This window comes from Canis lupus, chromosome X (assembly GCF_011100685.1).
Source record: "Canis lupus familiaris isolate Mischka breed German Shepherd chromosome X, alternate assembly UU_Cfam_GSD_1.0, whole genome shotgun sequence".
Taxonomy (NCBI): domain Eukaryota; kingdom Metazoa; phylum Chordata; class Mammalia; order Carnivora; family Canidae; genus Canis; species Canis lupus.
This window is the reverse complement of record NC_049260.1, coordinates 65,162,178-65,186,026: the sequence shown is the minus strand read 5'-3', so window position 1 is coordinate 65,186,026 and position 23,849 is coordinate 65,162,178. Positions and strand designations below refer to the sequence as shown.

At 35.4% G+C, this 23,849-nt stretch overlaps 1 protein-coding gene across 4 annotated transcripts in view; it reads left to right on the top strand.

Annotated features, from left to right (window-relative positions):
- Window positions 1-23,849, top strand: part of RPS6KA6 (ribosomal protein S6 kinase A6) — a 195,533-nt gene that overhangs the window by 109,222 nt on the left and 62,462 nt on the right. For 2 of the 4 annotated variants that reach the window (XM_038587788.1, XM_038587790.1), the window contains exons 7-9: window positions 16,491-16,597; window positions 16,915-16,952; window positions 18,205-18,231. In XM_038587788.1, coding sequence (XP_038443716.1) covers window positions 16,491-16,597; window positions 16,915-16,952; window positions 18,205-18,231 — 172 coding nt within the window. Of the gene's footprint in view, window positions 1-11,188; window positions 11,339-16,490; window positions 16,598-16,914; window positions 16,953-18,204; window positions 18,232-23,849 lie in introns of all 4 variants that reach the window. The other 2 variants (XM_038587791.1, XM_038587789.1) reach the window with 2 other exon arrangements.

The window sequence follows — 23,849 nt, the reverse complement described above, 5'->3', positions numbered from 1 at the left end:
TTTCCCCATTGAGTATTATGTTTGCTGTGAGTTTTACATATAAACCCTTTATTATGTTCCAGTATGCCTCCTCTAGACCTAGTATGTTGAAATTTTTTTTTTTTTATCAAGAATGGACATTGTAAGAGGCGAGGCAAGATGGCGGAAGAGTAGGATCCACAAGTCACCTGTCCCCACCAACTTACCTAGATAACTTTCAAATCATTCTGAAAACCTACGAATTCAGCCTGAGATTTAAAGAGAACAGCTGGAATGCTACGTGAGAAGAGTTACCGCTTCTATCAAGGTAGCAAAAGGGAGGAAAATAAACAAATAAAAAAGCATCCAAGGGGGTGGGGCCCCCATGAGGACCGGGCTAATAAGGCTGGGTGGCGAGAGCCTCCAGGACAGGAAAGCCCAGTCCCGGAGAAGCAGGAACTTTACCAATCTTCCTGGATGAAAGGCGCTCGCAGGGAACTCGGGCAGGATCCCAGGAGGAGCAGTGGAGCCCCCAGGTTCCCGGGATCACTAACAGAGGAAGTGTGCCCCTGGGGAGAGCCCGCCACACACCACGGGCGAGCTCCCTAAAGGGCTGGCGGATGCACCCGGAGGGGCCCTGGAAATAGCTCCGGGAGCAGCCCAGGCAGCAGCTCAGGCAGTGGCTCCCCTTGGAGGGGGCTGCATGGCCCCAGGAGCAGCTCAGGCGGCAGCTCAGGTGGATGATCTGCACAGAGGGGCCTGTGGAGTCCCAGCAGTGCAATTCCAGTGGCGCAGGCCCTGTAGCACAAGGCGCCAGGGGACACAGCCCAGGATCCAGTGCTCCCCTTGGGACAGACAGAGGCTGTGAGGACATAGGACAGTGAGGATGTTCCTGCTGCCAGGCGGCCCCGAGCTGTGCAGATCAGCGCCCCTCGCCCCTGGAGCATCCAGGCCCCTGTGGACTGGGAGACTACGGTAGTTACTCCTGGAGCTGACTCTAGAGCTGGAGAGCTGGCAGCCACCACTGTTGTTCCTCCTGCTGTCACCATGTGCATGGGAATGAGCTTGGCAACCAAGGAGCAGGGGCATCACAGGATAAACAGTTCTCACTGAACCATGCATCTGGCAGGGGGCGGGGCAGCTCCCCTAGGTGCACACACCTGAGAATCAGCACAGCAGGCCCCTCCCCCAGAAACCAGCTGGGAGGACAGGGGAAGAACAAGTTCTTAACCAAGCAGTGCTGGAAAGCTCCAGGGGAATTCCAGGGACTTGCAATATATAGATTCACAGGATACCCCTCCTTGTTTTTTGTTTTTGTTTGTTTGTCCCCCCTTTTTTTTCTTCCCTTTTCCAGTACAACTTGTTTTTAGCTACTCTGAACTAAGCAAAATGACTAGAAGGAATAACTCACCAAAGGAAAGAATCGGAGTACTCTCTCCCACAGAATTACAGAAGTTAGATTACAATTCGATGTCAGAAAGCCAATTCAGAAGCACAATTATAAAGCTGCTGGTGGCTCTGGAAAAAAGCATAAAGGATTCAAGAGACTTTATGACTGCAGAATTTAGATCTAAACAGGCCAAAATTAAAAATCAATTAAATTAGATGCAATCCAAACTAGAGGTCCTAAACGATGAGGGTTAATGAGGTGGCAGAAAGAGTGAGTGACATAGAAGACAAGTTGATGGCAAGGAAGGAAGCTGAGGAAAAAAGAGAAAAACAAATAAAAGACCATGAGAAAGGTTAAGGGAAACAAATGACAGTCTCAGAAGGAAAAATCTACGTTTAATAATTGGGATTCCAGAGGGCGCCAAAAGGGACAGTGGACCAGAAAGTGTATTTGAACAAATCATAGCTGAGAACTTCCCTATCTTGTGGAGGGAAACAGGCATTCAGATCCAGGAGAGAGATGCCTCCCTAAAATCAATAAAAACCATTCAACACCCCGACATTTCCTAGTGCAACTTGCAAATTCCAAAGATAAAGAGAAGATCCTTAAAGCAGCAAGAGAAATAAATCCCTAAACGTTATGGGTAGAAGTATTAGGTTAACAGCAGGCCTCTCCACAGAGACCTGGCAGGCCAAAAGGGACTGGCAGGATATATTCAGGGTCCTAAATGAAAAGAACATGCAGCCACGAATATTCTATCCAGCAAGGCTCTCATTCAGAATATAAGGAGAGGTAAAGAGCTTCCAAGATAGGCAGAAATTGAAAGACTATGCGACCACAAAACCAGCTCTGCAAGAAATATTAAGGGGGACTCTGTAAAAGAAAGAGGAAGTCCAAGGAAACAATCCACAAAAACAGAGACTGAATAGGTATTATGATGACACTAAATTCATATCTTTAAATAGTAACTCTGAACGTGAATGGGCTTAATGACCCCATCAAAAGGCGCAGGGTTTCAGACTGGATAAAAAAGCAAGACCCATCTATTTGCTGTTTACAAGAGACTCATTTTAGACCTAAGGACACCTCCAGCCTAAAAATAAAAGTTTGGAGAATCATTTAACATTCAAATGGTCCTCAAAAGAAAGCAGAGGTAGCCATCCTCATATCAGTTAAATTAAAGTATATCCCGAAGACTGTAGTAAGATCTGAAGAGGGACACTCTATCATACTTAAAGGATCTATCCAACAAGAGGACCTAACAATCATTAATATTTATGCCCCTAATGTGGGAGCTGCCAAGTATATCAATCAATTAATAACCAATGTTAAGACATACTTAGATAAAAATACACTTATACTGGGAGACTTTGGGATAACGTTTAATTTATCTGATATGAGGATTGCTACCCCTGCTTTCTTTTGAGGACCATTTGAATGGTAAATGGTCTCTCTTTTACAGAGACCCCATTAATATTTATTGCAGAGCTGCTTTGGTGGTCACATATTCTTTCAGTTTCTGCCTATCTTGGAAGCTCTTTACCTCTCCTTATATTCTGAATGAGAGCTTTGCTGGATAGAGTATTCTTGGCTACATGTTCTTCTCACTTAGGATCCTGAATATATCCTGCCAGCCCCTTTTGGCCTGCCAGGTCTCTGTGGAGAGGCCTGCTGTTAACCTAATACTTCTACCCATATAAGTTAGGGATCTCTTGTCTCTTACTGCTTTAAGGATTTTCTTTATCTTTGGAATTTGCAAGTTTCACTATTAAGTATTGAGGTGTTGAATGGTTTTTATTGATTTTAAGGGGTATCTCTCTATCTCCTGGATATGAATGCCTGTTCCCTCCCCACGTTAGGGAAGTTCTTGGCTTTGATTTGTTCAAATACACTTTCTGGTCCACTGTCCCTTTCGGTGCCCTCTGGAATCCCAATTATTAAACGTAGATTTTTCCTTCTGAGACTGTCATTTGTTTCTCTTAACCTTTCTCGTGGTCTTTTAATTGTTTTTCTCTTTTTTCCTCAGCTTCCTTCCTTGCCATCATCTTGTCTTCTATGTCACTCACTCTTTCTGCCACCTCATTAACCCTCATCGTGTAGGACCTCTAGTTTGGATTGCATCTAATTTAATTGATTTTTAATTTTGGCCTGTTTAGATCTAAATTCTGCAGTCATGAAGTCTCTTGAATCCTTTATGCTTTTTTCAGAGCCACCATTAGGTATAATTGTGCTTCTGAATTAGCTTTCTGACATCGAATTGCAATCCAAATTCTGTAACTCTCTGGGAAAGAGTATGGTTTCTGATTCTTTTTTTTTTTTTTCGTGCGTTCTTTCTAGCCATTTTGCTCAGTCCAGTGTGGTTAAGAACGAGTTGTAATGGAAAAAGGAAGAAAAAAAAAAAAAACAAGAGAGAAAAATTAAAAACAAACAAAAAAACAAGGAGGGGTATCCTGTGATTCTGTATACTGTAAGTCCCTCGACTTCCCCTGGAGCTTTCCAGCTCTGCTCAGTCAAGAATGTGCTCTTTCCCTGTCATTCCAGCTGGTCTTCTGGGGGAGGGTTCTGCCATACTGATTCTCAGGTATGTGCACCTGGGGGAGCTGCCCCACCCCCTGTTAGGAGCACGGCTCAGTGGGAGTTTTTAATCCTGTGAGGCCCCTGTTTTCTGGTTGCTCCCTTTTGTCCCAGGCAGAGGGTGACACTAGGAGGAACAATTCCACTAGCAGCGGCCAGCTCTCCAGATCTGGAGTCAGCTCCCGCAGTAACTACAGCAGCTCCCAGTCCACACTGTCTTGGATGCTCCCAGGGACAGGGGTCACTGAGCTGCACAGCTTGGGGTCGCCCAGTGTTGGCGGAATCCTCCTTGCTGTCCTGTGCCCTCCCAGCCTCCGTCTGTCCCGAGGGGAGTGCACGATCCTGGGCTGTGTCCCCTGGCACACTGAAATCAGGGACCTGCACCGCTGGAATTGCGCTCCCAGGGCCGTGCAACCCCGTCCACCTGGAGCCGCTGCCTGAGCTGCTCCCGAGGCCTCGCTGTGTGCATGCTCCAGGCCTTTACCAAGATCGGCCTACCGTCTGTGGTGCAGTCTCCCCCGGGGCGTGCTTCCTCTGTTAGTGACCCCGGAACCTGGAGGCTCCACTGCCCCTCCTTGGATCCTGCCCAAGTTGTCTGTGAGCGCCTTTCCTACCGGGAAGAATCTGGTGCGGATTTTAAAAGTTCCTGCTTCTCCGGGACTGGGCTTTCCTGTCCCGGAGGCGTTCACAGTCAGGCTTTAGCCTGGTTCCTCGCAGGGGCCCCTCCCTCACTTGATCCTTTTTTACTTTTTTCCCCACCTTCCTACCTTGTTAGGAGAGCAAACTCTTCTCTCTGTAGCATTCCAGCTGTTCTCAGGCTGAATTCATATGTTTTCAGTATGATTTGAAAGTTATCTAGGTAAGTTGGTGGGGACACATGACTTGGGGACCCTACTCTTCCGCCATCTTGCCTCGCCCCGTTTTTATGTTTAAAGTGAGTCTCTTGTTGGCAACATATAGGTGGGTCTTGTGGTGTTTCTTTTTTAAATCCATTCTGACACTGTACACCTTTTGATTCAAGTTTTAATCCAATTACATTCATCATAATTATTTATAGATATGTACTTAGTGCCATTTTATCGCTTGTTTTCTCATTGTTTCTAGAGATTTTTTTCTGTTTCATTCTTGCCTTTTTGACTTTGGTTTTCTTTCCACTCAAAGAGCTGCCTTTATTATGTCTCATAGAGCTGGTTTAGTCATCACAGTGTCCTTTAGTTTTTGTCTAGGAAACTCTTTATCTCTCCCTCTATTTTTAGTGATAGCCTGGAAGGATATTCTTGACTGCATATTTTTCCCACTCACTACTTTGAATATATCATGCCTCTTTCTTCTGGCTTGCCATGTTTCTGTTGAAAGATCTGCAGCTAGTTTTATGAGTCTTGTGAGTTGGGGACTGTTTTTGTCTTGCTACTTTTAAGATTTTTTTCTTTGTCACTATATTTTGCAAATGTAACTACAGTATTGTTGATGTTGGCCTACTTTTGTTGAATTTGATGGGAGATCTCTGCCTTCTGGACCTAGATGTCTGTTTCTTTCACCATATTAGTGATGTTTTTAGCTATTATTTCATGAAATAATTTTTCTATCCCCTTTTCTCTCTCTTCTTTCCTTGGGACTCCTGTGATATAAATGCAATTATGTTTGATGGAGTCCCTAAGTTCCCAAAGTCTCTACTTGTGTTCTATAATTTTTTTCCTCTGTTTTGCTCAGTTTCATAGTTTTCCATGCTTTTATCTTCTGTAAAAAAGATGCTTTTTCATGCTTGTTTTCATTGCATCTAGTCTATTCCAAATCTCGGTTGTTGCATTTTTCATTTCTGAGAATTGTTTTTGGCTCTTTTACATCTGCAAGAAGAAACTCATGAAGTCCTACATTCTTTCCTCAAATCCAGCTCACATCCTTAGTTTGTTGCTTTAAATTCACCGTCAGGCATGTTACTTCTATCTGTTTCACTGAGGTCTCTATGACCTTTTCTTACTGTTTCATTGGGATGATGGCACCTTCTGGATCCTTTGTCTCTGGAGATGTATCTTCTTGAATACTACCTATCAGAGACATGCTCTAAGATGAGCGAATAATCTCCCTACTCTTGGTTTCAGAAGTTCCTTAGATTGTTCCATCTGCCCCCTGGCTCTGATTGTTTGTCTGATTTCTCTCCAGGAGTAGGGCAGTACCCTCAGGGCTCTATCCTAGCCAAGCCCACAGACCTTTAAAACTCCAGTTTTCAAGCCTCCTGGTTCCAAAAACTCAAGAAAATAAACCCCTCTCATTTACCCAGCCAGTGGCTTTAAGAAAGTGTTCTACTTGAGCACTGTGTGCTCATGTCTATCTCCCCTTTCTATTATTTTTCCCCATTTTCATAGTACTCTCTTAAAATTGTTTTTATTTGTGTGATTTGGGATGTTATTTCTCCTCTTTCATTTGTAATTTTTTTATTTTAATTTTTTTTATTTTTTGATGAGCCTGGCTAGAAGTTTATCAATTTTCTTGACCTCAGGGAACCAAATCCTGATTTCATTTATCTGTTGTATTGCTTTTTTTGCTTTCTATGTCATGTATTTCTGCTCAAGTATTTATTATTTTCTTCCTTCTACTAGTTTTGGTTTTTGTTTGTTCTCTTTTTCTGGCTGTTTAAGGTATAAGGTTAGGTTGTTTATTGGTGATTTTTCTTGCTTCTTGCAGTTGGCCTTTATTGCTATTACCTTCCCTCTTATACATGCTTTTGCTGCATCTAAAAGATTTTGGATCATTGTTTTCCCTTTTATTTGTTTCCCCATAATTTTTGAAATCTTCTTGAATTTTTTGGTTGACACATTCGTTATTTAGTAGCATGTCATTTAACCTTAATGTTTTCATGCTCTTTCCAGATTTTTCTTGTGGTCGATTTCTAGTTTCATAGTGTTATAGTCAGAAAAGATGTATGGTATGACTGTAATATTTTTCAATTTGTTAATATTTGTTTTGTTGCCTAATATGTGATCTGTTCTGGAAAATATTTCATGTGTACTTGAAAAGAATGTGTAGTATGCTGTTTTATTTTGGAATGTTCTGAATATATTTGTTATATCTGTCTGAATCTGTGTGTCATTCAAAGCTACTATTTCCTTCTTGGTTTTGTTTAGAATATTTGTCAGTCAATGTCAGTGGGGCGTTAAAGTCCACTACTGTTGTATTACTATCAATGTGTTTCTCTTAAGTTTGTTAACTATTTTATGTATTTGGGTGTTCCCATCTTCAGTGCATAAATATTTGCAGTTATTACATCTTCTTGGTGGATTTTCTTCTTTATTACTATATAGTTTCTTTGTTGTTATCCACTGTTTTAAAGTCTTTTTGTTTGATATAAATATTTCTATCCCAGCTTTCTTTTGGCATCCATTTGTATGGTGTTTCTCCGTCCTCACACTTTCAACATTTAGGTTTCAAATGAGTCTTTTAGGGAGTTTATAGATCGTTTTTTTTTATTCCCTCTGTCACCCTATACCTTTTTATTTGAGCATTTAGTCCATTTATATTCAAAGTAATTTTTGGTAGGTATGTATTTATTGCCATTTTGTTATTTGTCCATGCCTTCACTTTTAGTCTGTGTATACTTACCCTGTGTGTGTGTCCTTAGGTTTAAAATGAGTCTCTTGTAGACAGCATATAGATGGGTCTTGTTTTATATTTATTCAGCCACTCTGTGTCCTTTGATTAAAAAAATCCATTTATATTTAAATAATTATCGATAAGTATGGTACGTACTGCCATTTTGTTAATTATTTTCTAGCTCTTTTATGGTTTCTCTCTTTTTCTTCTTCTTCTCTTTTCCTTTGTGGTTTGATGATTTTCCTCAGTGTAACACATACATGCCTTTGTTAGTATCTTTTTTATCTACTATAAGTTTTTGCTTTTTGGTTACCATGGGGCTCACATATAAAAGCCTTTCTCTGTTTCCCTCTTTCTCCCTTTCTTCCTTTTTCTCCTTCTCTCTTCTTCTTTCTCCCTCTCTCTTTCTCCCTCTCTTTATACATATGTATTTTATAATGTTTTACTCCTTATGCCACATTTTATGTTTTTGATGTAACATTTTACATCCTTTTATTTTGTATATCACTTAACTGATTATTGTATTTATCTTTATTTTTACTACTTGTGTCCTTTATTTTTACAAAGGTAAACAATTAATCCCCTACCCTTATTATATACAGTCCCTCATTATCTGCAATTTCTTTTCTTTGTTTGGTTTCATTTACCCATGGTCCAGAGGCAGATAATCCTACTTAAGACATATCCTCAGAAGGTCAATATTAGGTTAATGCTATGGCATAATGCCTATATTATTCCATTTAATTCATCTAACATCACTAGGCATTTTATCATCTCAGATCATCACAAGAAAAAAGGGTGAGTGCAGTACAGTAATTATTTTGAGAGATACAGAGACTGCATTCATGTAACTTTTGTTATAGCATAATGTTTGAATTGTTCTTGTTTCATTATGTTATTGTTGCTCATCTCTTACTATGCTAAAATTAAGTTAAACTTTATCATAGATTTGTATGCATTGAAAAAATATAGTATATACAAGGTTTGGTACTACTTTTAGCCTCAGGACTATGTTGAAACATATCTCTTGCCAAAAAGGGTGGGGGACTCCTCTATTTACTTTTACTAGTGAGAGTTAAAATTTCACATATTTTCTTGTTAGTAATTAACACATATGTTTTTTTTCTACTTAAAGAAATCTCTTGTCATTTTTTATAAGGCCAATTTAGTGGTGATGAACTCTTTGGCTTTTTCTTGTCTGGAAAACTCTTTATTTTTTCTTCAATTCTAAATGCTGATCTTACCGGATAGAGTATTCTTGTAAGGTTTTTGTTTTCCTTTCAGGCTTTTGAGTATATTGTGCTACTCTCTTCTGGCCTGCAAATTTTCTGTTGAAAAAATCTATTGATAGTCCTATAAGGGTCCCTTGGTGTAATAAGTCATTTTTCTCTTGATGATTTTAAGATTTTCTCTTTATTTTTAACTTTTGAAATTTTATTTATGTGTCTTTTGGTCGATCTTTTTTGGGTTTTTCTTATTTGGAACTCCGTGAGCTTCCTTTATCCAGATGTTTCCTTCCCCAGGTTACAGAAGTTTTCAGCTGTTGTTTCTTCAGATAAATTTTCTGCCATTTTCTCTCTCTCTTTCTCTCTCTCTCTCTTTCTCTCTCTGTCTCTCCTCCCTCCCTCCCTCTTCCTCCTCCTCCTCCTTCTCTTTCTGGGACCCCTATAATGTGTTGTCCATAGAACACAAAAGCTATCTTCACTTTTTTTTTAATTCTTTTTTTTCCTTTTCTGCTCTTTTTGAATGAGTTCACTTGTCCTATCATCTAAATAACTATTTCTTCTGCTTCATCTAGTCAGCTGTTGAACCCCTCTAGTATATTTTTCAATTTAGTTCTTTTGTTCTTCAGCTCTATGATCTTTGTTTGGTACTTTCTTATTTTTTCTTTCTCTTGAAGTTTTCACTGTGTTTCCATTTTTCTCTATAGTTTGGTGACCATCTTTATAATTATTACTTTAAACTCCTTATTAGGTAAATTACTTATCTATGTTACATTGAGGTTTTTTCCTGAGTTTTTATCTTGTTCTTTCATTTGGAGCATATTCTTCTATTTCCCCATTTTGTGTGGCTTTCTGTGTTTTATGTATGGGGTGAAACATATACTTCTCTCAGTCTTGAAGAAGTGCTCTTGTGTAAGAGATGAATCTTATCTTTCAACCGTACCCTAGTGCATGCTTGTCTCCTAAACCTTCATGATTACTTTGGGCACCTGTGTGGCTCAGTTAATTAGGCATCTGACTCTCAATTTTGGCTCAAGTCATAATTTGCAGTTTTGAAGTCAAGCTCCACATCAGGATCTGCATTCAGCATGAAGTATGCTTGTGATTCTTCTCTCTCTATCCCTCATTTCTCTCTCTCTCTCTCTCTCTCAGTAAATAAATAAAATCTTTAAAAAAATTCATTATTGTCAAAGCAGCCTGATTTATACTTGATAGGTCCCATTTATTGAGGATGTGCCAAAACCTGTGAGGGTTCCAAGTAGAAAGATCTCAGTCAGTACCTAGTTTCAGTCTGATTGAAAGCCAGATCTTCAGGCAGGAGTTTTAAAGCATGCCAATATATACACTCCTTAGGGCTACAATTGTAAACCCTGCTAGCCTTCAGACCAGGCAATTTGGAGGGGGTTCCCTGAGCTATAGTTGCAAAAATCAGAGCTTTATATGATCGTATAAATTCCTTTCTGTAAGGTACCAATAAGCTGTAGCAAGACTAAGAGAGAGCACAAAGATGGTATCCCCTGGCCTAATTTCCTCAGCCCACTTCTATAGCCACTAAGTGTATGGGCCTTTTGCCATTTCTCATGAAGAATATGTTTAGCTAGTTTTCAGGTATTTTTCATAGGGAACTTTTCCATATGTAGCCATAGATTTTGTGTGTCCACAGGAGGAGATTAGTTCTGGATCTTCCAATGGCAATATCTTGGACCACCATTCCCCTTTTATTGCCTTATTTTTAATTGAACTGTTATTTCCTTATTTTTAATTTAACCGTTTTTATCTATAACACTTTTTGTGTTACTTTAGTAGTTGTTTTAGTGTTTATCATATAAATCTATAAATCAGGAGTCTGGAATCTGTGGTCTCAGGCCAAATGTGGCTAGTTGCCCATTTCTGTAAATACAGTTTTATTGGAACACAGCCATACCCATTGGTATAAATACTGTCTATGACTGCTTTCATGTTTCAATAGCAGTGAAATTGCATTAATTTTTTTATTGGATGTTAGGTCTTACTGAATTTATTTTTCTTGTATTCTGGATACTATTGTTTTCTTATAAGTAGTATTTAGCTTTGTTCTTGGATGCAGTTAACCTTTTGAATCTTGCTTTTAAGCTTTATTATGTGAGACCAGAGCAGAATTTAGTCCAAAATTAATTTTTCCCAATACTGAAGCATGACCCTTCTTAGTATTCTAAACTAATACCCTGTGAATTATAAAGTTTTTCACTCTCACTTTTGAGAACAGGACCAATCCTGTTACTTGTGAATTCTGTGGATTCTTGTTTTTAATCCTTTAGGATTAACTGGGCTCAGGTAGTTTCCTCAGATGCATGATTGGCAATTTTTTATTGGATGGCAGACTTTCTGAAATTTATCTTGTCAGGTGATCAAATTTTTGTATCTTTATAAAAATTGAGAATTGTTCTGGAATATAAAACTAATTTGATTTTTTTAGGTTGTTAAACTGGACCAGAGCAGCATTTCATCAGGGACTAATTTTGCACCACTCTGAAGCAAAACACTTTGGATTACTCTTTCTAATACCCTGTGAATTATGAATTTTTCGGCTCTGGTTGGAGGTAACAGGAAGTATTCCTGGCCCTGTGTAAGTTCCATAGAATAGTCCCTTTAATCCTTTCATTGATTGTTTCCTAGCTCAGGATAATTTCCTCACTCCTATGTTCTAAGCATTTCTCTGCTAAATATTTGAAGGAGACCTCTACATAACTCTATACTTCTCTCTTTCCCTGGAATTATCCTTTCTATATCTTATAAAGTCCATCCTTCTTGTCTCCCCCGCCTCTCATTAATTCAGGGAGTCTTATAGGCTCTGCATGACTTGGCCTCCCTGCACTGCTTCTTAGAAACTCTTTCTAGATAGCAAGGTAGGACAGCTCTAGGACTTACTTTGTTTCCCATTTTTTAATATCCTTTGTTGACGATGGCTAATATCTTGAAAAGTGTTATTTCATAGATTTTGTACTGTGTTTTGTTTCAGGCAGGAAATGTATCCTGTCTTTGTCTACTTCATTGTGTCTTAAAGTGGTGGTCTGGAAATAGCATTTTAATTGGGTGATAGTGTATCAACATCTCACTTCCAGAATTAAGATGTTGAGTATGGGAGATCTATTATAGATTCCCAGAACTCTGGAACTTGCTATGAAAAAAGAATAGTATGCTAGCCAGTGCTTAAGTGGCTAAGGTCTCTGACTTGTATCTGTCTATATCCAGTGCAGAACATGCCATGCATGAATATACATTATTATCTTGGCATATTGTTTATTATAGAACAGAATTCAGTTTATGGTAGGGTCTATTTAGAACCCCATTCCAAGGAGGGTTTTTAAAGGACCTTGTTAAAAGCTGGTCTCAAGACACAGAATGGCAACAGTGAAACAAGACCCGAGTCCATGATTTTTTGTGTTATAGTGTAGAAGTTGCAAGAATGTGTTTGAGAAATTTTTACTTGTAGTCATTTCTAATTTTCTTTTAAGCTCTTGAGACCTTCATTCTAGATGTGGGGCTATCTAAACCCATACTTGCACAGAGATGCAGTCAGTAAGTTTTGATTCCTAAGTCTGGAGTATTAGGTAAGAGCAAGCATTTTAAATGCATTTCCAAAAAGGCAATAAATTAGTATATTCATTGAACAGGCTTTTAGAAAATGATTTATTACTTCTATAGATAGCTTAATAATAATAAAAGTTTTTTTATTATACTTCACTTGTGTATACAATAAAACTGTTACATCATCTAAAGTGAGGTCATATAATTTATGCCTTGTAAGAGACTTTAAAAAGTATATTTTTGTATGTGTTAAAGAATATATAATATATATCATATATATTTTTTAAATGGAAAAGTACCCCCCAAATTTCTCTCCCCTGAAAACTACTTACCCCCCACACATAGACAAACACACAAAACCCTTAGGTCATGTTTACATTGCTAATATTAAGAAAATATATTTGGATGAATGGCTGATAATTGTAAAGATCCCAATTTTTCCAGAATTAATTTATAGGTTTAAAAATTTTTTTCAGGGCACCTGGGGTGGCTTAGGGGCTGAGCATCTGCCTTCGGTTCAGGTCATGATCCTAGGGTCTTGGGATCGAGTCCCACATCAGGCTCCCCACAGGGAGCCTGCTTCTCCCTATCTATGTCTCTGCCCTCCCCCCATGTCTCTCATGAATAAATAAGTAAATTATTTAATAAACAAATAAATGAATAATATTTTTTTTCAAACAGAGCCCCAATAGGAATTTTTGTTTGTTTTAAAGTGACAGAATAATTTTACTAGCCTATCTAGAAAAGTAAAGAAATGGAAAAAAACTAAAACATTTTGATAATAGCACCCCCTTCTTACCTTACCTCTTGTTTAAAACCTTATAAAGCTACTGCTTTAAGCAGAACAGCATATCAATGCAAGTTTAGACACATACTGTATAACCCAAAAATATTCTGATATATACGATTTACCACATGTTTCTATGATAAAGGATGAATCACAAGTTAATGGCAAAGGGATTGATTGTTCAGTAAATACTATATGATAAATCAGTTAGATATTTCAGAAAAAGTTCATTTTAAATTCTCATCTCTACCACATACAAAGATGAATTTTACTTAAAGAGTTAAATCAAGAAAAACAATTGTCTTAAAAGAAAATGCAGCCAAATTTGTAGTTTACCATTTAATGGAGGTTACTGCTTAATCATTAAAATAATGAAGGAAAATCATACAGAAAAGATATATAAATTTGACTACATAAAGTTAAGAATTCCTGAATGTCAAAAACAAGCACAGAATGGCAAAAATATTTACAAGTAATGTGATAGGGAACTGACATTTTTAACACTTAAAGGGCTTATATACCTTATGGAAAAAAACAGTAAGTAAATAATGAAAAAGAGACAAATTTATTACTGATAATTCACTTACAAAATAGAAAGGCCTAAAGACATGGAAAGAATGTTTAGCCTAGGGATCAAAACTTAAGTTAAAACAATTGGTGGCGGTTTTGTGTATCAAATTAAAAAGAATATTTTTTGAAGAGCAATATTCAGTACTCTTGTGGATGTGGTAAGATGAATGCTTTCATAAATTTCTGATGGGAGGAGAAATTTTTGTAAACTTTTTGGAAAATAAGTTTATTCTATATGTCAACATCTTAGATTATTTATTTTCACAGACCCAGTATTTCCTGTTTTATTTCTTAGGAATCCTTTTTGGGGAAATAATCATAAATGTAAAAGATATATATGCATATTACAAAGTTACTTAAAAAATGAAAAGCTGGAAATAATCCAAATGAACATTTAGGTAAATTATAGTAAATTTGTATGTTGATATTGTGCAGATGTTGAAAACTATAAATTAATTTTAAAGATATGGGAAAATGCTTATGTTATTAAGTGGGGAAAAAGGAAGCCACTAAATAGTATAAGTGTGATCTTAAATATGTTAAAACACACATGCACTCATACATACACAACAATTTGAAAAGCAGACAACAAAAAACTAGCAGTGCTTACCTCAGGGTGCTAGGGTTTAGATGATTTTCTTTCAGGTTCATTTGTGATAGGATGATTAGTGAATATGGAAGCATTAATGGTGGGAGTGAAACTAAAACCAAATTGAAACAGCGTATGGCAGAAGTAGGGGAAGAGGCAGTTATTAGAAATAAGTATTCCTGAATTCAAATTGTGGACCTGCTTCTTCCTAGCTATGTTATTCTAGCTATTCTGATTCTGAGTCTCTTTTTTCCAGATGTAAGGTGGTGATAATACCTACCACATAGGGTTGTTTGAGAGGTTGTAATAACATAATAAATGCAAAGTTACTCACATATAATTGCTACTTAGTAAGTTTCTTACTTGTGTCTATCATGAGGCTTTTAACAGAGACAGCTTCATGACAAAATAAAATGCTTGTCATAAAACTATAACCTGGGCAAAGCTTCTTCCTGAGAGTTTGAAAGATTTTTGTTTAGGGTTTTCTTATGTATTAGGTTTAAATGAAAATTTTGATTAGCCATCCTGAGAAGTTAAATAAAAAATATTTTCATTCTTAATAATGTATCAAGTGAAAATTATTTTTATAATTTTACCATTATAATATTCAAATGAACTACCTGAAACTTTGATAATTCATAATCTTTGTTTTTTTATTTCTAATAGGTTTTTTAAGGTTTTTATTTATTTATTCATGAGAGACACACACACAGAGAGAGAGAGAGACAGAGAGAGAGAGGCAGAGACACAGGCAGAGGGAGAAGCAGGCTCCATGCAGGGAGCCTGACGTGGGACTCGATCCCGGGACCCCAGGATCACGCCTTGAGCTGAAGGCAGTGCTAAACCGCTGAGCCACCCAGGCTGCCCAATCTTTGTTTTTCTATAGATCATTTTAAAAAGTAGGTAGAGTTTCAAAATTTATCTTTAACTGCTCATTCTCTGCAATTTTACTAGTAACCTGAGTCTGTATTACATAATTCAGTATCCATAATTCCAAATGGGCAAGTCAGTTATAAGATTTAATGATGTGTCATTCAAATTTTGAGTTTTCTTAATAATCCAGTGATTTTTTGTAATGAAAATAACCAATTTCTAGACAAGTTACTTGTTTTGCCAATCAGAAACCTTTGATAAATTTTGAAAATTACACCTAATGAAAAAAAATACATCTAATGATTGAGTAGGACCTAATTTTTTGTATAAATTTAACACTCATGAATAATATAGATGTAAACCTATAATAATTATGTCTCATGGTTACACACATAGCATTTTATAATTTACAAAGCTTTTTTCCACATAAACTAATTTGATTCTTAAAACAACCTTATTAGGTAGATATAGCAAGTGTTATTATCCTTATTTTACAGCTTTAGAAACTAAAGCCCAATGGCTAAGTGACATGTCAAACGTTACACTGTTAATTCTAATTACAGTACTCTTTTCACTTCACCATGGCAACTCTATTCCCAGGCACAAAATGATTGAGAAATAAAATGTCATTAAACTTAAGTACTTTACTAGCAGAAGACGCCTGGAAGTACCCTTTAAGTCAGAGATTGGGTTTAAAACTGTGTTTTGGAATGCCTGGGTGGCTCAGTGGTGGAGCATCTGCCTTTGGCTCAGGGCGTGATCCCGAGATGCAAGATCGATTCCCAAATCGGGCTCCTTGCGAAGAGCCTGCTTCTCCCTCTGCCTGGGTCTCTGCCTCTCTCTCTGTGTCTCTCATGAATAAATAAATAAAATCTTTAAAAGAAAACCTGTGTTTTGTTTAATATAGGAGTTAGTAATTTAACATCTTGTGTTGGTATATTAGAAGCTTTGGGTTATTAGAGCTGCTAAAAGCAAAATACCTGGGAAGTGATAGTAGACAGTGAAACAGAATATGTAGAAATAGTGGAATTACCAATGGTAGACCAAAATATCTTATATACTGCAGAGATCCCGAGAATATGACCATATTGTAGTAGTTTACTAAAATTAATAATTGTACTGCCACGCTATAGTGTTAACAGGTACATCCTGTGCAGTATATTCAGTGTAGAAGATACATAAACTCCCTAATATATTTTAGGAAGATTTACATTAAAACAGTTAATATCGAAGAGAATTCTTAGAGGGTTTACGTTCATCTATTTACATTTTTTATGTACCTAGATTTGTCTATTTATTGGTTTTTAATGAAGTAAATTTTAAAAATTCAATATTGAAAGAAGGATCAAATGGTAAATTGTTGTATTCTAGGTACTGTTTACAGAGGAAGATGTGAAATTCTACCTTGCAGAACTGGCCCTTGCTTTGGATCATCTGCACCAATTAGGAATTGTATATAGAGACCTGAAGCCAGAAAAGTAAAGCTATATTCTCCTTATGAATCCCTGTAACCAGTATTTCTATAACTATTTTTTTCTCCATTAAGTCTCTTATCTATTTTATTTTATTTAAATATTATATGAAAAAATATATGAATTATACAATTATATGAAACTTATAAAAAGTAGTCTTTATGAGATACCATTGATTTTATTTTTCCCGTGGGTTTTAAATTAATAATTTAAATATTTTCTAGTACATGAAATATATTTTAAAATTTATGAACATTTTTATGTAAATGTTATATATAAAAATATTTTATTCTATTTTGTTGAATGTGATTTTTGATTTACAGCATTCTGCTTGATGAAATAGGACATATCAAATTAACAGGTATGCGAATGTTCTTATTTTGCCCTAAGCCCATTTTATAGTTTTCTATATTCTAATATATATATTTGTCTCAGCCTGTTTTCTTTTTCCTTGACTTGTATTTTATTCATCTCTTTAGTGAACTCAAATTCATTTAAAAGGTAGATAAGATAGCTCTCAATATGTTCTAATGTTATACCAAAAAATATGCAATAGAGTTACTGTCCTAATTAACAAATGGCATTTGGCTTTCTAGGTAAAAACACATCATCTTAGTTTTATTCTAGACTGAAAAATTTACCCTAAGTAGTTATCACCCTGAAATGTAGTGAATTATAAACTTTTAAACCAAGTGTTTCAGAATCAGAGGTTCAATTTTTTCTGTATTTATAAAGACATTTTATTTTTCTTTATTTTGAATATTGAGGGTTTATTATAACACCAGATGCTAATCCTCACAGGATTCTTAAGTATAAAATATCTTTATTACACCATTTTTAAAAACTTTTATTTTTAAATAATTTTGGACTCACGGTATGTTGCAAAAATAATATTGAAAGGTCCTGTGTACTAATAACCCAGTTTCCCTCAATGGTGACATCTTATAAAACTGCAGTGTATTATCAACCCACAGAAATTGATTTGTATAATACAACTCACTGGACTCTATACTTTATTTGGATTTCACTAGATTTTGCATGAATTTATTTTTGTTTGTATATAATTCTATGACTTTTTATCACATGCACAGATTTGAATACCACCACCACAATCAATATGCAAAATTGTTCTACAACTACAAAAAAACTCTCTTGTGCTGCCCATTTACAATTATACCCTCCTTCCCCCTACCCAAACTCCTGGCAACCACTTATCTATTCTACATATCTGGTTTTGTTATGTTGAGAATATGATATAAATAGAACCATACAGTACCCATCCTGGGCATTTGTCCTAAAGAAATAAAAACTTATGTCCACATAGAACCCTATACATGAATTTTCATAGCAGCTCTATTTATAATAGCCCAAGACTGGAAATGTCCCAAATGTCCTTCAAAGAATGAATGGATAAACAAACTGTGATACAACCATACAATGGAATACTACCCAGCAGTAAAAAGGAAAGAATTCTTGATATATGCAACAACTTGGATGGACTCAAGGGCATTATGCTGAGTGAGCCAATCTCAAAAGGTCACTTATGTTATAAATAGATAGTAAAATCTTTATTTAATTATCAGAATGTTAAAATGAAGATGTGGTCTTTACAGAGAATTTTGGACCAGTACACTTTAAAGGTAAGTTGCTTTAAATTCTTAAGTATACTGCTTCAGTGTAAAACTAAAGTATAACAAAGCTGTTAACTTGAAAGCTCAGGCAGTTGTGATAAAGTTCAAATAAAGTTTAGTAAATCTTTCTTAGTCATAACCTGATTCTCTTTTTCATATATAAAAGAAGAAAAGTTGATTTAAAGGGATTTAAAGAGGAAAAGGAAAGAAAAATAATAGAACAGTAGAGTTTTTTAAGATTTTATATATTGCATAATTTTTTATACCAATCAACTTTTGTTGCAAAGCTAATTAGAATTTAATTCTTTTCAATTTTTTTAAATAAATTATGCCTGTTTTGTCAGGGGTTGAGGAAGTTAAGTGGGATAAAAGTAGAATAAATCCTACCTATATCTCTTTTCTACATTATGATTAATTGGTGAATAATGATGTCAAATTGTTTTATATTTAGTCTTGTAATGTGAATTCTGCTTTTATAGCTTTTGGACTTAAATTGGCTGTGGAGAAAGGAATAGTTAGAATAAATGCAAACTTATAAACAAAGGACAAAGCTTATAAAAATATAAAATGATTTATATATATTTTTTAACAATTCAGTCTATTTTCTTTAAAATGGCATAAATATTTCTTTAAAGAAAGTAGACAATAACAAATATTAGATAATTTATACTGTTTTATAATTACAGCCTAATTCAGAGTTTTTTAATGAGTAATAAACATATGGGTTTAACCTTACAACATTCCAGTAAGGTTGGTTAAAGTATGACCATTCACAGCAAATATTCTAATACTTTACTTTTTTTTCATTATTTCCTTTAACTTATTTTCCTTCTTTCCTTCCTTCCTTCCTTCTTTCTTTCTTCCTTCCTTCCTTCCTTCCTTCCTTCCTTCCTTCCTTCCTTCCTTCTTCTTTCTTTCTTTCTTTCTTTCTTTCTTTCTTTCTTTCTTTCTTTCTTTTTCTTTCTTCTTTCTTCTTTCTTTCTTTTTTCTTTTTCTTTTTCTTTTTCTTTTTCTTCCTTTCTTGCTTTCTTACCTTTTGTGTGTCTTTTCTTCCCTCTTCCTCTCCCTCTTTTCCTCTTGTCCTTCCTATCTTCTTCCTTCCATTTTGAATATTACAGTCAAAAATACCAGATTGATTGCTGTTTACATTGAAACCAGTGGGCTCTAATGATTTAGGAATGTCTCATATAACAGAGTCTTTCTCAACATTGTTTCTTCTTAGGCTTAGGAGGAAGAATTAGGTTTTCCTTAATCATAAGAGAGGGACAATATCTTTCTTTTTACCAGTCCATTTAAAAAATTCTCTGAATAAAAGGAATAGATGCAATGTTTAACAAATTACTCTAGAATGGCAGTGAACTATACAAAGGTTCCCTGATATGACTATGGTTTGAGCCTAATTGACCTCATACCAAGAGTATGATTGCATAGCAAAAGACCAATAGAATGAGAATAGCCCCAAAATATCTGCATAAATGTCAATATATTATTTATATTGTTTGTTGTGTCTCATTTTTTTCTGTAATACCCCACCTCATAGTCTATATAAAAACTAAATAATATGATTTACCTGGTTCATAAAAAAATGTTTATTCATAATATTCCATTAAAAGCTTTAAATTGAACATACAATTGATTTCAACTGTCTCTGGTTACTATAATGTGTTTTTGGAGGGACAAAATTCAGGGTAATTTCTATAAAGAGAAGGGAGAAAAATATACAGTGTCAGAAATTTATATCACACAGTACTTGATTGGATATTTAAGAGAGAATGTATACATAAAATTAATTTTAATAATTTTATGGTTATGCAAATTATTCACTGAGATTACTTTTACTCATAGTAAATATTTATGAAATCATTGTCTCTAGGCACATTTTGAAAATTTGAAGTCAGAGTCATTTAAGTGTACAAAGATATACTGACCTCCTCCTCAAAAAAAAAGCTCTTATAAAGCTGCTTTCTGTATTTTGTTTTCAAATTAGTGGCTTGGAAAAATCACTGCTTAACTTATATATCTTATTTAATCTTGTAGCTAACTCTTATTGTAAAACTTTTTGTCAATTGATTACTGAGCAAATTCTAGTGTTAAATGTCAGTTTTGTCAGACAAGTACAGCAGAGGACCTGTATGGAGTGGTATAAATCTGTGAAAGGTAATGGAGGATAAGAAAATTCTCTTCCCTTTCTCCTCCTCTCTGGAATGGCCAAAGAAGCCAGTGTTCTTCTCTTACAAGGTATGTTGTTATATTCAGCTGAACTGACCTCAAACACTAGCTTTCATTACATTTAATCTTTGAAATGGAATGCACAAGAGTTTAAACATGGTTAGAAAATTAATTTTGAGGGACCCTAAAATTAATTACTCATGTTGATATTTTATTTTAAGAGAGCAATTTAGGACTTAAAGATTTATTTTCCTTTATAGAATTAAGGTATAATTTACGCAGGGTAAAACTCATTCTTTGGATCCTTGTGGTGATGGAATTTTCCTGTATCTTGACTACACCCTTCTCAATACTGTGGTTGTGATATTGTAATATAGTTTTGTAAGATTTTACCATGGGGGAAACTGGGTAAAAGGTAAATAGGATGTCTTATAGTATTTCACATGCATATGTGAATTTGCAATGGTCTCAAAATACAAGGTTTACTTTTTAGAAATCACTTTTTAATCTATACTTTTGCAAACTTTGACAAATACATTTATTTTATTTCTACCACCAACGTAGAGATAAGAAACAATTCTATCACCCTCCAAAATTTCCCCATTACAAGTCGATACTCCTTTTTATCTTAGACAAATATCAGTCGGCTTTCGGTCCCTAAGGTTTTACCTTTTCCATGATGTAATGTAAACAGAGGCATAGGAGTAAATTGCCTTTTGAGTCTGGCTTCATTTACTTAATATACTGCATTTGAGATTAATCTATATTGTGTGTTTTATTTTTTATTGCTGAATGGTGTTCCATTTTATGATGATGCCATGGTTTGTCTAATCCCCAAGTAAGGGGTATTTGGCTTGTTTCCAGTTTTTGGCAGTGATGAATAAAGCCACTGTAAATATTCATGTGCAGGTTTTATCTGAACATAATTTTTTTTTATTTCACTTGAGTAAATACCAAAGGAGTGGGATTGCTTGGTCATATGGTAAGTGTATTTTTAACTTAGTGAGAAACCTGTAAACTGTCTTCCAAGTGGTTGCACCATTTTGCATACCCATCAGCAGCATATGAGACTAGTTGCTCTGCATCCTTGCCATTACTTAGTATTGTCAGTTTATTTAGCTCTACTGATAGATATATAGTGGTATTCTTTGGGGTTTTAATTAGAATTCCCCTAATAACTGATGAGAGTGAGCATCTTTTTATTTCTTTGGAGAAGTATCTGTTCAGATCTTTTGCCCTTTTAAAAAGAGTGGGTTTTTTGTTTTCTTATTATTGAATTTTGAGTTTTTAAAATATATTCTGAATATAAGAGCTTTATCATATATGCAGTTTGCAAATATTTTCTGCAGTCTATAACTTCTTTTTTTCTTCTCTGAACAGTATCTTCTGAAGAGTTTTGATGCTGGTAAAGTCCAGTTATCAACTTTTTTCTTTTATGAATTATACTTATGATGTTGTATCTCAGAAATACAAGATCACAAAGATTTTATTCTTTTGGAAATTTTAAAGTTTTAGGTTTTACATTTTCTGTGATTCATTTTTGGTTAATATTTATGTTACAAGGATTTTTTATATTAATATCCTATTGTTCTGGAACCATTTGTTGAAAAGAACTTAACTTTCTTCAGGGAATTGCTTTTACTCCTTTATCTATATCTATCTATCTATCTATCTATCTATCTATCTATCTATCTATCTATCGTCAGATGTAATGCAGCACATATGATCTTAAAAAATCACTCCACTTTGAATAATTACATAATAAAATGCAAATGACTTAATGGGGAAACTGACGTTAGAGGTTTAACATTCAGATATATAATGAGACCACAAAAGAAAGACAGCAAGTTGACAAAAATGACAGCATTACTTTACACTTCTAAATGTGTAAGAATATATAAACACTACAATAAGTAGGAAACTTACCTCGAAAATATCCTGAAATTTGCTTGTAGAATTGTTTTCAGAAAGGTTACAGTTTGTTTAGTTATTGTGAAGTAGTAGAAGATAGATTATCGGGAATTGTGAGGAAGGTTGTAACACTACAGGTAGATAAGAATGACTCATAATACACCTGGTGAGCTGAAATAGCTGGCAGATGTTTGGGGTATGTGCATGTGTCTATTTCTACTTGGTTGCTTCAGCTAGGTGCAGCTACAAAACAGCTAGTGTTTTCTTGTAGACAAAATTGCAGGTAAACCACACATTAGCCAACCCCATTTGAAACTTATGTTATGCTCAAATTGTTTCCTAATGTATCAATCATATTGTAACAAATTTACATTTTCAAAACAAGCATTATAGTAGACCTATATGTTTTCTATTCTTGGACTTAGTCTACTCACTGTCCTTTTGCATTGATATATATCAACATGTATATCAATATATATTGTCATGTATGTATGACATATCTATGTCTATACTTTCTCCAATGCCAAACTGTCTTGATTACTATAGCATTATAGTAAGTATTGAAGTGAGGTAGTATTAGTCCTCAGTGTTTTTCTTCTTCAAAATTATTTTGGCTAATGTATTTCCTATAGTCTTTTTTATAAATTTTAAATTTAGTTTTTTGATTTTTATAAAAGATATCTTGCTGGAAGTTTCATTGACTCTGGATATTGGCTTTTAGTAGAATTGATATATTTAACAATATTGAATCTCCCAAACCATGCGTACAATATGTTTCTCCATTTATTTAGATTTACTTTGATTTCTTTCATCAGTGTTTCTAGTTTGCAGTATACATATCTTACATATACTTTGTATATTTATACCTGTGGATTTCATGTGTGGATTTTTTGGTGGTATTATAAATGCTACTTTGTGAATTTCAGCTAACAATTTTTCATTGCTATTACATAGGAATAAGATTGATTTTTATATATTGGTACCTTTAGCTCTTGAAAGCGTTAAACAAATGGAAGCTTACCAAAGCCAAAGCATAATTGGTTTTTTAGTGTTTTAAAAAAATGTAAGTTACTCTCTTCTTTTTGTCTTAGTCTGTTTTAAAACTTAGATCACTATGAAAGCTTTGATTTAATTATTGACCTCTTGGAGGAGGGGCAAGATGGCGGAAGAGTAGGGTCTCCAAATCACCTATCCCCACCAAATTACCTAGAAAACCTTCAAATTATCCTGAAAATCTATGAAATCGGCCTGAGAATTAAAGAGAGAACACCTGGAATGCTACAGTGAGAAGAGTTCGCGCTTCTATCAAGGTAGGAAGACGGGGGAAAAAAGAAATAAACAAACAAAAGGCATCCAAGGAGGAGGGGCCCTGCGAGGAGCCAGGCTAAGGCCGGGGCGAGTGCCCCCAGGACAGGAAAGCTCCGACCTGGAGAAGCAGGAGCTGCACCAACCTTCCCGGGCGGAAAGGGGCTCCCAGGGAGTTGGAGCAGGACCTCAGGAGGGCGGGGATGCCCTCGGGCTCCCTGGGACACTAACAGAGCAACTGC